The sequence below is a fragment of the Natrix helvetica genome (genome assembly GCF_964273705.1).
Source record: "Natrix helvetica genome assembly, chromosome: 2".
Lineage (NCBI taxonomy): Eukaryota > Metazoa > Chordata > Lepidosauria > Squamata > Natricidae > Natrix > Natrix helvetica.
The window spans coordinates 193,782,381-193,795,732 of NC_138552.1; the positions used below are offsets into that span (position 1 = coordinate 193,782,381).

Here is a 13,352-nt window from a genome sequence, read left to right on the forward strand (position 1 = left end):
TACCTAATTTTCCTCCTTCCTCTTTTCCCCACAGGAGAAGAATTGGCCTGAAGTCATCCAGCTGGCTTTCATGGCTAAGGAGGGACTAGAACTCACAGTCTTCCAGTTTCTGGCCTGATGCCTTAACAACTAGACTAAACTGGCTTCTTTAATGCTGACTGCAGATTCAATACGACATCATTCTGGAAATCAGACAAGTGGCTGTACAGTCTCTTCTTTAAAACCTCCAGTGATGAAGCACTATAATTTAAGTACAATGGCATATACAGGTTCTTGCTGATTCACTATCTTCATCAGTTTATGAGTCTGAAGAATTTCACTGATCCTACTTTATAGCTAAACCTGATAAATTCCATTTAAATGTTCCTTTTCCCTCTTGTTCATATAGGTCATCCTGTTGGGACAAAAGCTATTTCATTGGATATGGTATCAGAGCACTTTCCTCCATTTTGGAGGACATGAACTGAAAGCTACTAAGTTTCTCCTCCATAGAGAACTGGGGCCGGAGATCCAGGGCCGGAGATCCAGTGGTAGGTTGCAAATATTTTTACTACCAGTTTGGGCTAGCTCCCGCGCAATGTGGGTGGGTGGGGCCTCCCGCCACCGTTACTACCGGTTCAGCCGAACTGGGCCAAACCGGGAGCAACCCACCACTGTAGGGACCTCATAATTTGTTCCTGAGTGAGGGACAAATATCAGTTGTTTTTTTCACAGTTATTAAGGAAGAATATTTTCAAGTAATAAATTCTTGTCCAGCATTAATACTCTGGCAGTACCTGCATCTCTTATACAAAATGCAATGCCATTAATTTCTACAGTGTCTTTCAGTTAATAAAAAACCTCCCCTAGGTGGCCTATAGAGTTTAAAATGAAAGCACTACATTCAGACAAAGCCATTGGCTCCACTGAATGGGCAGCCTTATTTGCTTCTTTTCCATTTTCTGCACTAACTTTGGTAGAACTGCACAAGCTTAAGAAGAGGCCCTAGTTGCAAAGGCAACACAATGTAAATAAATGTGCTAAGCTCCATGCCATTTCAGTCTCTGTTCAGTTCTTTGTAGGGTACTTATAGGAGTTAAGACAAAATTGAATGAGAAAGACTTCCTCATTTGGGGAAAGTCAACTTGATCAACTAGATTTCTATACAGGGAATCTTTAAAAAGTCAGTTTTCCTAGATCAATGATCCTCTGATATAATATTATTTAAATACAGGCAAGCAGCCACTTTCCTTGGTTTTTAAAGAATTCACATTCAATTTTTCCAAATATAAAAAGTGTTTGGAAAACGTCTCCTCCTATTTAAATATCACACAGCTGTTAAAGACACAGGAATTTTACCAAAAAATAAAACAAGCCATTTAGGGCAGTAGCAACTTACTTAGGCTTTTACCTTTACTGCAGAACACCTTTAGTTATTCAGGCATGCAACATGCTATCCAGAAGCTGACTATTCTGTATGGCTTTCAAACGATATTTATCCAGAGAAGGAACATGCAATTAGCAGGAAGGTGCATAATTAGCAAAGTCCTGACAGTACAAAGCTGAATTATTTCTGCCCTAATACCCATTTAATTGCACAAAGCATGTGATTCTTTATTTTAAAAATCAACAAACCTTTTATTTTCAGGGATGGCTCTCCTTCACCTGAGACAAGAGAGAAAATAATAAACAGAATAAAATGAGCAGCAATCGCAATAGTGATAGCACTTAGACTTATATACCGCTTTACAGAACTTTACACACCCCTCTAAGCAGCTTACATAGTCAGCATATTGCCCCCAACAATCTGGATCCTCATTTACCCACTTTGGAAGGATGAAAGGCTGAGTCAACCTTGAGCCTGGTGAGATTCAAACTGCCAAATTGCAGACACCGGCAGTCAGCAGAGGTAGCCTCCAGTACTGTACTCTAACCACTGTGCCACCACAGGTCTTGAATAATAAGAATAATAATCTAGTTGCATTCTTATTACATGCTAGATTATTGTCACATTTAAATGCATTCAAACATTATGATTGGTAAATGGAAAAGAGAGAGAGAAGAAGCTCCATTTTGAGATTTTTGTACTGCTATTTTTTATGAGTATATGAGGATTTATGGAAATGATTGTGATATGAGATAGGAATGGACAAATATGAGTTTATACATTGAATTCAAATAGTCCAAGCACCAAACAGATTTTTTTCATTGCAATTTCAGCATTTTTCATTCCAATAGCATCTATTGTGCCAAATCTGATTTCACTCCCTAAACTCATGCTCGTGTCTCTTTTTCTGTCGTCTTTTTTTATTTGTCCTGATAGCCTCAGATGATATGGTGGCAATGTTTTGGCTCTTTTTTATTATTTGGGAAAGCTAGGGCTTTTTCCTTGACCCAGCCCTGGGTTGCCCATATATGTCCTACAATTGTTTGGGCAGTTTGAAAAGCACTAATTAAATAAAGAGCCTCCAAAAATCCCTTAACTTTGAGATGTTGACATTCGTTGACTACAATTAATTTGAACAAATTATCATTGAAGTCAACCACTTCCCGTCTGGGACTTTTGACCTTTCAGATAAGCTGGATGATATTTTTTCATAATTCCCAGATGTTCATGAATTGCAACCTAATATAACGAGTGTATCAGATTGCTAAAGGTTGCTACCATTACCAAGCTACTTCAAATGTAATTCCTAAACGGTACTTCAACATGTAAGGGAGAAGTAACATAGCATCTGTCTGCAATTGCAAGGTGTGTGTGTGTGTGTGTGTGTGTGTGTGTGTGTGTGTGTGTGTGTATAGACTAAAGTAATAAATGAATTCATTTTATAAATGTATAAATACATTTTCTGGGATTATGTAGCTGTTCTCTGCAATTATCATATGATCCTGGAAAAAGATGAAGCAGCATTAAAAAATATCAGAGAGGTGCTATGTTTGTATTTCCTCATGTTTTGGAATGCAAAGTATTATCTGTTCCTAATAATGACCATGGCAGTTCTTCTATTTAAAAGAAAAATATCTTTCAATCAAGCCTTAAAAATAGGAAAACTTCTAGTATCTTCCCTCTTTTGGAGTTTCTAATTGGTATATGCAGTTCATGGTTTCTAAAAACATCAAAGAATCTTCAAACGCTAAAATTCTGATCTGCCTTAGTTTTGAGCTCTTGTGAACATTATTACTATGATGTACACATTTTTAATTAGAAATTACGGACGTTTGAAAGTATTGCTGCATTTGAGAAAGAATATAATTCGTTCAATTCTTTTTCAAATAAAATATAGGATGTAAATGGAAACTGAAAATCTCTCAGTAACTCTATGTTTTGTTATTACAGTTTTATACTTTTATTGTCACAATTGAAAACTCTTATATGACAATTCTTGTTTAGAAAGGACTAGAGAGCTACATTTCTGCTTCAGTAACATGGGTAAATGGTCTGACACTCTATCAAGAAATGGGACCCAGTGGTAAAACAACATAATGGTTAGTATTTGCAGGTGCTACTAATTGAAGATCCCGGCAGTGGCTGAAATTAGGTGCTACTTCAAGCTGTCAAATGTCCTTGTCAGGAGCGGTGTTTTTGTTCCAGCTGAGTTTTAATTACAATATCTTAGTTAAAAAGGCATGTGATTTGGGCTTTAAGGAAACATCCCAATCATGAAATCATTGCTTATAGGGAGTCCTTGACTTACAACAGTTCATTTAGTGACTGTTCAAAGTTATAACAGCATTGAAAACAGTTACTTATGACCATTTCTTACACTTATGACCATTGCAGTATCCCCATGATCATGTGATTTACATTTGGATGCTTGACAACTGGTTTAAATTTATGACGGTTGCAGTGTCCCAGGATTATTTGATCATCTTTTGCGGTATTTTGACCAGCAAAGTCAGTTGGGAATCCAGAGTCACTTAACAACTGTCTTATTAATTTAACAACTGCAATGATTCACTTAACAAAAGTAGCAAGAAAAGTTGTAAAATGGGGCAAAACTTACTTAACACATTTCTCACTTAGCAACATGAATTCTCGACTCAATTAAGGTTGTACATTGAGGACTACCTGCACTTCAACCTTTTGGGCACCAGGGGTCCGGTTATGTGGAGAGAGGTTTTCTGCAGACAGGAGGGGGTGTGGTTTCATTTGTTGCATGCATCCCGTGAATGGGATTTCACTTGTTTGTGTGACCCGGTTTCTGGCATGCCATGGACCAGTGCTGGTCCATGAATTGGGGGTTGGGGACCCCTGCTGTACTTTATCCCAAGTAGCAGATAAACGGCATATACATATAGGTCTCTCTCTCTCTCTCTCTCTCTCTCTCTCTCTCTCTCTCCCTCTCTCTCTCTCTCTCTCCCTCTCCCTCTCCCTCTCCCTCTCCCTCTCCCTCTCCCTCTCTCTCCCTCCCTCCCTCCCTCTCCCTCTCCCCCCCTCTCTCTTTACATATATACATACATATATATGCATACACAAATATTTCCATTAGCACTCAAGAACCTACCCACTACAGACCCCGCATTGTCACAGCTATCATTTTGCCTAGAAATTATAAACTACATAAACATGAGCCTCAAATATGTACTGTTTTGTTATGTCTAAACAATAATTCATACTATGCCATAGGAAAAAAAATTGGTATGGTGAATTCATTTAAAAAGAAGCTAATTCTGAGCTGTTAAGCCATTTATTTGTGAGTTTCATTAGAAGTTCACAAGGACTGGCACCTAACCAATTTTTAAATTGCTTTAAAAGGGGGGAAAGTCCCCATTACATCCCAAGCTCCCCAAGCCTATAACATGAGCTGCTGTTTAGACAAAACAATCAAAAGCCTCTTTGAGTTGTTGGACTTAGTTATGCAGTTACCCCAAATTACTGCCAATGTATATGTTGACAAGACCACAGGTAGCATATTAGCATTCAGATTTTCTTTCAGTTGGACTGAAATGTTATTGTTGATGCCAGCAGCTCTGACACCTACTGATTAATACAAAATGTGAGGTGGGACAAGTGAACACCCTTAGATTTGAAAGCCTCCAATGTCCATTTAGAGTTGCTGTTGCTCAAATATTCCTCTCTCACACAAAATTAAAATGTAAGACTTATGAATAGCACTGCTGAAGCTAATTCCTTGGCAGCATGTTTGTCCTGTAGTTCTATCATTTTTATATATTTTAGAGAAAGGCTGAAAATACTACTAACGTTTTAACTCTGGCATTCTTCCCTTAACAGCGCATGGATTTATTTTACAAAAAGAAGAAAAAGAACTATGCTGGCCATTTTGTAAACTTTAGTGGTTTAAGAGTCACATTTCGTATTCATTTTTGCTTTAAAAAGTGTGCAGCACAATAAATCAAATCGACAGACTAACTTAAACCTACCTTTTCCATTCTCATCTTCATCTTCAAATATGAGGTCAGACAGTAAAGAAAGAAAGCCATAAATGGAATTGGTGCTCTCTTCCACAGCACCATGCATGATCCTCAATGGATCCGTGGTGAGTTTGTTTATGGACTGTCCTAAATACAAAATAGAAAGATAAGAGGAAGGAAGAAATATTGTAAAAACTGGTTAACTTTGAGTTAATTAACTGATTTATAACCCCTTTAAAAGAATACTTCTTCTAAGGCAGGGGTGTCCAAACTTGGGAACTTTAAGACTTGTAGACTTCAACTCCCAGAATTCCCCAGCCAGCTGGCTGGGGAATTCTGGGAGTTGAAGTCCACAAGTCTTAAAGTTCCCAAGATTGGACACCCCTGTTCTAAGGAGGTAGCCTTGATATAAGTTATAATGAGACTACAGCATTAGAGCCCTGCTGGATCTTTCGGTTCACCATTCACCCAATTTAAAGAGAGAATTTTTCAACTCTTCACAGTCGTTTTTGGGTTTTACCTTCACCCAAGAGCCTGTTGATTCTCTCAAACAGCTCTAGAAGATTGGTGGATGAAGCAGGATTTATTTTTGAAAAACCAATGTGATTTTCCTTCCGCAAAACCTACCCTTCCATACTTGTATAATTACTTCTTGTATAATTACTATTTCTTTTTTTTAAGTTTTTATTTTTTCATTTTCATAACATAATCACATGTATGCTATTACATAACCAACATCATATTGTATTATTAAATGTTTACATCAATTCATCTTACCAACAACTCCCAAAAAACAATTATTAGTTCTTCTTCTCTCCATACACCATATTTGTACTTTATCCATCACTTTCTTCTCCCTCTTCTTGCATAATTACTGTTTCATTCAGAAAAAGCATTAAACTGACAAGGCTAAAATTTTCTGATTCTCTCTTGGTTTTTTAGTTAATTGTCTATTTCAATATACATTGACAGAAGTCCACAACATTTCCCACAGTTCATATTTAATAATAATTATTTACTTTTTCTGACAGTTTGTGCTTCTAATTATGATACATATAAGTAACAACTTTTTTTTTATTTCCTGAAGGAAGCCTTTTTATTTTTAGAGCTTCCTGGACACTGCAATCAATCTATGTTGGTTAGCTTCCTGGATTTTGCTGATCCTTTCTTACAATGTGATACTGGTAGTTCTGGACTTACAATAGTTCATTTAGTGACTGTTCAAAGTTACAATGATGATGAAAACAAGTGACTTATGACCATTTTTCACATGATCGTTGCAGCATCCCCATGGTTATGTGATGAAAATTCAGATACTTAGCAACTGACTCATATTTATGATGGTTGTAGTGTCCTTGGGTCATGTGATGACCTTCTTACAAGCAAAGTCAATGGGGTTGCCAAATTCTCTTAACAACCATGTTACCAAATTAACAACTACAGTGATTGACTTAACAACTGGGACAAGAAAGGTCATAGCAGAGTAAAACTTAACAAATGTCTCACTTAGCCACATAAATTTTGGGCTCAATTGTGGTCCTAAGTTGAGGACTATCTGTTTTTCTTGCTGAGTCTCAATTAAGTCTACTTTTTTTAAAAAAAAAAAAACCACACACTATCAAGGAATTGGTTATGCTTACTTTTTCTTTCAATTTCTTTTTCATCCATCCATTCATTTTGGAATGTTTTCCTTTTATAGTATTCTAAAGCACACTCATTTTAGTGAATCAAGAAATTTGTTTTTTTCAATCGTGTCATAAACATAACAGTTTCTTGCATGACCTGACCATTTTGATCTAGTGTTTGATAACGTATCTCTAGATCTAATTTACATTTCTGGCTAAAGATCTTGTACAGGAATCCTATGAGGAGACCAATCTTCATAATAGACTAGATTTTATAACTTTACTCAGTAAAAAAGTAACATTGTCAAGAGTTTGTTGCATAAATTCAAATCCAGAAGCACACACAGATAACTGATTCAGCTGGATTCATTAACTTCTTTATATACATAAGAATAGATGAATAAATGTACAATACCAACAAGTGGTTCTTCCAAGTAAACACAAGGCGGGAGAGTTGCAGGCAAACACAAGCAGTTAGCTTAATTTCAGCAGACAAGCCCAGACAGACTGCTAGTTTACTTCTCAGAGTAAATATATGCGTTTGTCGCATATAAAAACAAAGTTCCATGTTTTTCCCCATCTACTTATCCATCAGTCCCTTAAACTCTCTGGTTTAAGTTGTGTACTAATCTTAAATTTTTATTATTTTCTCAATTATTATATGTGATTGAGTCTGAAATTGTCTAGCTTTTTTACAACAGAAATTTGAAGATTTTTTTATACATTCTAGACAGTTTTTCTGGTGACATGTACAAACAATATATTGCCTTATATTATTTTCTGAAATCTCTCACCCTTCCAAACTTGACGCTGCTTAGCCCCTGTTAACTTTCCCCCAGGAGATTACTTCAAAGTTGCTTTGGCAGTGTGCTGATGTTAAGTGTCAGCAGTTTGATTCCACTTCAGGTCAAGGAGAGTCCATCTCTCCAATTCTGTTTGTCCAGAAATGTTCCCCAAGGCCTGTCAAATGTGAATCTTTCCACTGGGTACTACATTTCATCAACACATTGATAGCCTTGAGCTCTGCCTGTCTAGTTGTTCCTATGAGTAGAGCAGGTAGCAGTCTAAGAATGTAATGAACTTTCTAATTTCTAGGCTTCGATTTGTTATCTAGCAGCCTGAATTTTATTTTTCAGGACAGGTTAAATGCATTTTCCTAGATCACTTGTGTCAAAGGAGACCCAGGTTCATTGCCTTATCCCTCACACTGTTTGTCTGTTTATTTAAACAATGTGTAAAATCTGCCAACTTTGCATTAGGCAGGCAAGTCACTGTGGGATTATAAGTACTAGTGGAGCTGAATAGTGGTAAAGAGATAAAAAGTTCATCAGGCCACGTCAATTCAAACTCTGCCTCTTATGCATTTTGTGCAACATCATGATGAAAATATTAAAGCATACAGGTTGCATCACAACATCCTAATACATATATTGCCATTTTGCCATTGCTGTGGTTAGAAATGGACATCTATACAACCTTCACAAACCCATCTCTGCCTTTGTTGTTCAAAATCACCCAAGTTAAAATAAGAATAGTTATTCTAATCGTGATACTTCTTGTCAGATTAGCATTTCCGCCAGCACAGAAAAAAAATATAAGTTTAAAAAACTAATTCTCTCACTCTTCATAGATTCATTTGGGGAAAGAAGTTATTTCCTATCATTACTATTACAAGTAATAAGGTAAATTCTCATATCAAGATAAACTACATCTTCCAAACATATCTCAGAAAGTATAGTCATTACTGAAAATTGTAGAAATTAAATATAATCTAAAGTGCATCAATGGGAAGATTGTGCTAAACTGTACTGTGGTCTGTTTAGTTTGGGGTAGAATGATATATGAATCAGGCTATGATGGCATAGTCAGCAAGCTATAACTAAACATAATGTCTGAATACAACTCAGAAAAGGTGATGGTAGCAAGTATATCTCTAAAAATGATTGAGTAGAAAATTGATCTAACGGATATTTTAGCCATAAGGAAGTTATTAAAAACTGCAAACATGAACATTTAGGGCAGATAGCATTCTCTGCTTGTCCCACCAGCAATATAGGCCACCCACTGTTTCTTGAATAATAGGAACAGATGATGTCATCTTAAATCCATGCCTAGTATATTCCATACTTATTTTTTCCAGCTGTTCTTCAGGTTTTTCTTTTTTACCCGAACCATCTTAAGCCCTTCAGAATAGTGGTCTGCAATGCTTTATTCTGATTTAGTGACAATCTCAGTTCCAAACAGCCACAGTATTCATCCCACCAACAGCTGGTCACTGAACTATGGAATGTTTTTTTATCCTGCTTCCCAGGCTGCTATATTTCAAACTGGTCAACAACTACCATTTTTAATTATCATGCTAGAATTTATTCAATTGTCTGATTCTGATAGATAGATAGATGATAGATAGATAGATAGATAGATAGATAGATAGATAGATAGATAGATAGATAGATAGATAGAAGGTAGGTAGGTAGGTAGGTAGGTAGGTAGGTAGATGATAGATAGATAGATAGATAGATAGATAGATAGATGATAGATAGATAGATAGATAGATAGATAGATAGATAGATAGATAGATAGATAGATAGATACTATCACTTGCTTCAGTAAAGCTCAATTTGCTGCGCCTTCCTGATCTTGGAAACAAGATCAGGGACAGAAATATGGGTCAACAAAAATCGATATGGGACACAAACTGAAATAGAGAGCCTGTTTGGTGTTGTGTTTAAAGCATCAGGCTAAAAACTGGGAGATCATGAGTTCTAGTGCCACCTTGGGTGACCTTGGGCCAGTTGCTTTCTCTCAGCTTTCAGAAAAAATCTTTCTGAAAAAAATCTTGCCAAGAAAACTACAAGGACTCTCCAGGCAGGTTCCAAGAATCCGATGTGACTGAATAGTAGGGAAAGAATCCTTGAATTACAGGTAGTCCTTGCTCAGTGATTCTATCATACAGCAACCATTTACAGTTACAGTGGTAATGAAAAAAAACTTTGCAATCAATCCTTACATTTATAACTTTTGCAGATCTCTAAAGCAAAGGATAGCTGAAGTGAAATTATAAGCTACAGTATGGGTTCACTAGCAACCACTTTGATTAAGGACCAAGTTGCCAGTTCCAATTGTGGTTGCTTAAATGAGGACTATCTGTAGAATTACAAACTTGCTCCAGTTAGATATTTGTGATAAAATTCCAAGCAAGTATTTACATTGTTAGTCATTCCTGCTTTGCAATACTAAACTCCTTTATATGGTAACCTTGTATTAAAGCCTTTTGCCTTTATTTATTTATAACAATAGCACTTTACAGCATTCTCTGAGCTGCAATTTACAATGTCAGCATATTGCTCCCAACAATCTGGGTCCTCATTTTACTGACCAAAGTTATGTCAACCTGGAGTCCGTCAAGATCAAACTCTAGACCATGGACAGAATTAGCCTGCATTCTAATTACTGTACCAGCAGGTCTCCTATATTTATTATTTATCTATTATCTCTCTTATTTATCTATTTATTTATACCAGTTCTATTTTTCCCTTAATCAAATATCAGTTTGTCTGTGGTGCAGTTCAAAAGGCTACTTTTTCTACTTGGTGTAAGAACTAATTACCTAAGGAACCCTAAGATCCATACTAAGATGCATTAGAGCTCTCAGAGGTAGAAGTGTAGCATCTTTCTGCAACTCTTTAAAGCAGCCATATATTTACCTGTTCCTGTTCCTAGCAAAATACATTTGTACTTTGAAACCATATTAAGCAGTTGATTGCTGTCAGCATGAGGCTACAGTTCCATAATGCACGTATTCTTCCCTGCTCCACATTTCAAAAAACACTTTACTTTGCATTTCATGGCCTGAACTGAGCTGCTTGTGGGTTGCTGATACAGCTAACATCTCTGTCTCAAGATCCTCCAGTTCTTGGTTATTTCTCAATCTTTATCCTTCGGGGATTTTCAAAGCCCTTCTTCCTGTACTGCCACTAAGGAGACTCTAACCCTCAGAAAGGAAACTTCTGACTTCTGAATTTACTGGATGCCTTTATTAGTGACTTTCAGGGCTAGGTCAATGCTTTTCAAGAGTGGCATTTTTTGTTTCCCTGATGTGGTTTTAATCCTTCTTTCTGACAGCTTCTTCAGCTATTGAATATGTATCGTATTTTATGATGTCTATGGAGAAACGTCTTCAAAGAAAAACCAGAAAGTTTGGAATACTTTTTGGTACTTTCATGTTTGTATCTTATCAGTTAGATTTTTTAAAAATTTCTACTGTTACTTTTATTAACTGGATATGGATTTTCTTGTATTTGAATTACAGCTTCATAGATTTTTCTCACTGGAGTTCTTAAACTATGTAGTAATTAAAACTCATATGTAATTCAGATTTAGATAGGCTTGAATCTTCATTTTTGCAACTAGTTGGGACTATATATCTTTCTAATCTGATTTAGTTTAGGCTGTTTTATAAAAGAGTTTCAACAATTTAATATTAGAAATCATCCAATAGATAGATTAAGTCAATAATGTGTGTGTGTAATTAAATATCTGAGCTATACCTAACAAAATTATTAAAAAACTAAAACTATTATTCTAGAGTTTATTTTGCCCATTTCATGCAATAAAATCTGAATTAGCTTTGATTTTCTTTGATAATCACATTTAGTGAGCTTTCTTTAATAATCGAACTTTTTTTATAATCAAACTTCTTTGTAGCTTTTCTATATCATTGTTGCAAAAACTTCAGTTCAGTTCAAAATATGAAAGGAAACTTGTTTTTTCATAGTTAGTAAAATCAGCCACATGATGAAAAAACACCTTTCTAATTTAGCATTTTCTTTGGCTCTCAATTTTTTTCTGTGAGCATGAACATCTAAAATATTCACTAGGATATTTCCTTCTGTCTTTAGTTAAGGGGTATTCCTTTGTGTTTTTAAGACCGCATTTTAGAGTAATTTATAGTTACTAGTTAAAGTAAAAGCTGCATTACAGGAGTTCTAACTCTGAAATCAAAATACATCTGTTGCTAGAAACATATCCGAACAGCTTGGTTATAGACCTCCCATATTGCTGTTTTACATTTTTGTCTTAAATCAACTTTGTATCGTATTAAGAACCTTGCCAGATGATGCATGTCTAGTTATTTGTTTCAATGAAGAACATGGGTTACCTCTACAACAAGGAAGATTCTAATGTATTCAAATTATCTGTATAAACCTAGGAAATTCAAATATATTAAAATGCATCATGTGACATCAAAGCTGCCCATATTGTGCAGTCTCCATGAATTAGCCTCAGTGATTACTGATCTTTTAAATATCAGTATCCAGACCACAGTGCATGAGTGTATAAATTTCTGTGCTAGTTGCAGAAACTGTTAGAATCAAAGCCCCAACCACAGAGGAAGTCAGAGATCTAAAACCTTTTGGCAAAAGCACTTCTTAGTAGTGGCACAATTAAGGAAAGCACTTTGACCTACTCCAAAATGGTTGTGTATCTAATTCTACTTTTCAAATTTAAAGAATTCATTTACAACAAAAACCTTTACCCACCGATAATGATAACAAATTCTGGGCTTCTAAGTAAACCTACCGTATACATACTAAACTTCAAGCAAGGACTTTATGGCAACCAATGGGGCTTACTAAATCAATCTGATGATTTTAAGGATGGATTGAAATAAGCTGTTAAATTCTACGATGATTTGTTAGAAGATGAAGCACACTACTTTTATTGCACTCTATATTTTATTATTATTTATAAGACCACGGGGAACTATCTGTGTTGTTTCATAATTATCAGAAGCTGTCTCCTTTTTTAAAAAATATACCTTTGAGTGCTCTTTCATAATTTCTCTATCTTTCATCTAAAAGACAAAAGCCCCTCAAAGACTCATTTTATTGGAGGAATCAAAGTAGCAGGCAACTCTTGAATTATAGATACAGCTCTGAAAAGTTCCCCAACCCTGTTAGACAATGTTTGGAGAAGACAAGTAATGTGCTTTTAGTCACAAGCTCTATCTCCAGCCACATGCACGTAAGCCAAATGGAGGATGTGTACACTTCTTTAAAAGCAGGTTATGTGAAGCTCTGCAGCTTCTTTTGAACCTCTGCCTAACATAATACAACTCTTAATCTAATGGTTTTAAAGAAAACCTATGAGAGTGGAAAAAAATAGATCTTTGGAAAGGCTGAGCTGCTTCTTCTAACCAGCTAGAAAATACAGAGAAAAAGGAGGAGGAATTAGAAAACAGCAGTTCAAAGAAAAAAGGAGGGAGTCAGAAAGAATGAAAATAGGAGTGTCAGGCGAGTACATGAGATGCAAGTATACAACTACAGCAGTGTGCAATGATGTCACTCTCCTTCTTATCATTCCTTATTTCTT

General features: G+C 35.9%; 1 protein-coding gene across 28 annotated transcripts in view; it reads right to left on the reverse strand.

Moving 5' to 3' along the window:
* Positions 1–13,352, reverse strand: part of TRDN (triadin) — a 286,138-nt gene that overhangs the window by 250,448 nt on the left and 22,338 nt on the right. For all 28 annotated transcript variants that reach the window (XM_081941060.1, XM_081941056.1, XM_081941059.1 and 25 more), the window contains exons 3-4: positions 5,362–5,499; positions 1,615–1,644 (exon numbers count right to left, since the gene is read on the reverse strand). In XM_081941060.1, coding sequence (XP_081797186.1) covers positions 1,615–1,644; positions 5,362–5,499 — 168 coding nt within the window. The remainder of the gene's footprint in view (positions 1–1,614; positions 1,645–5,361; positions 5,500–13,352) is intronic.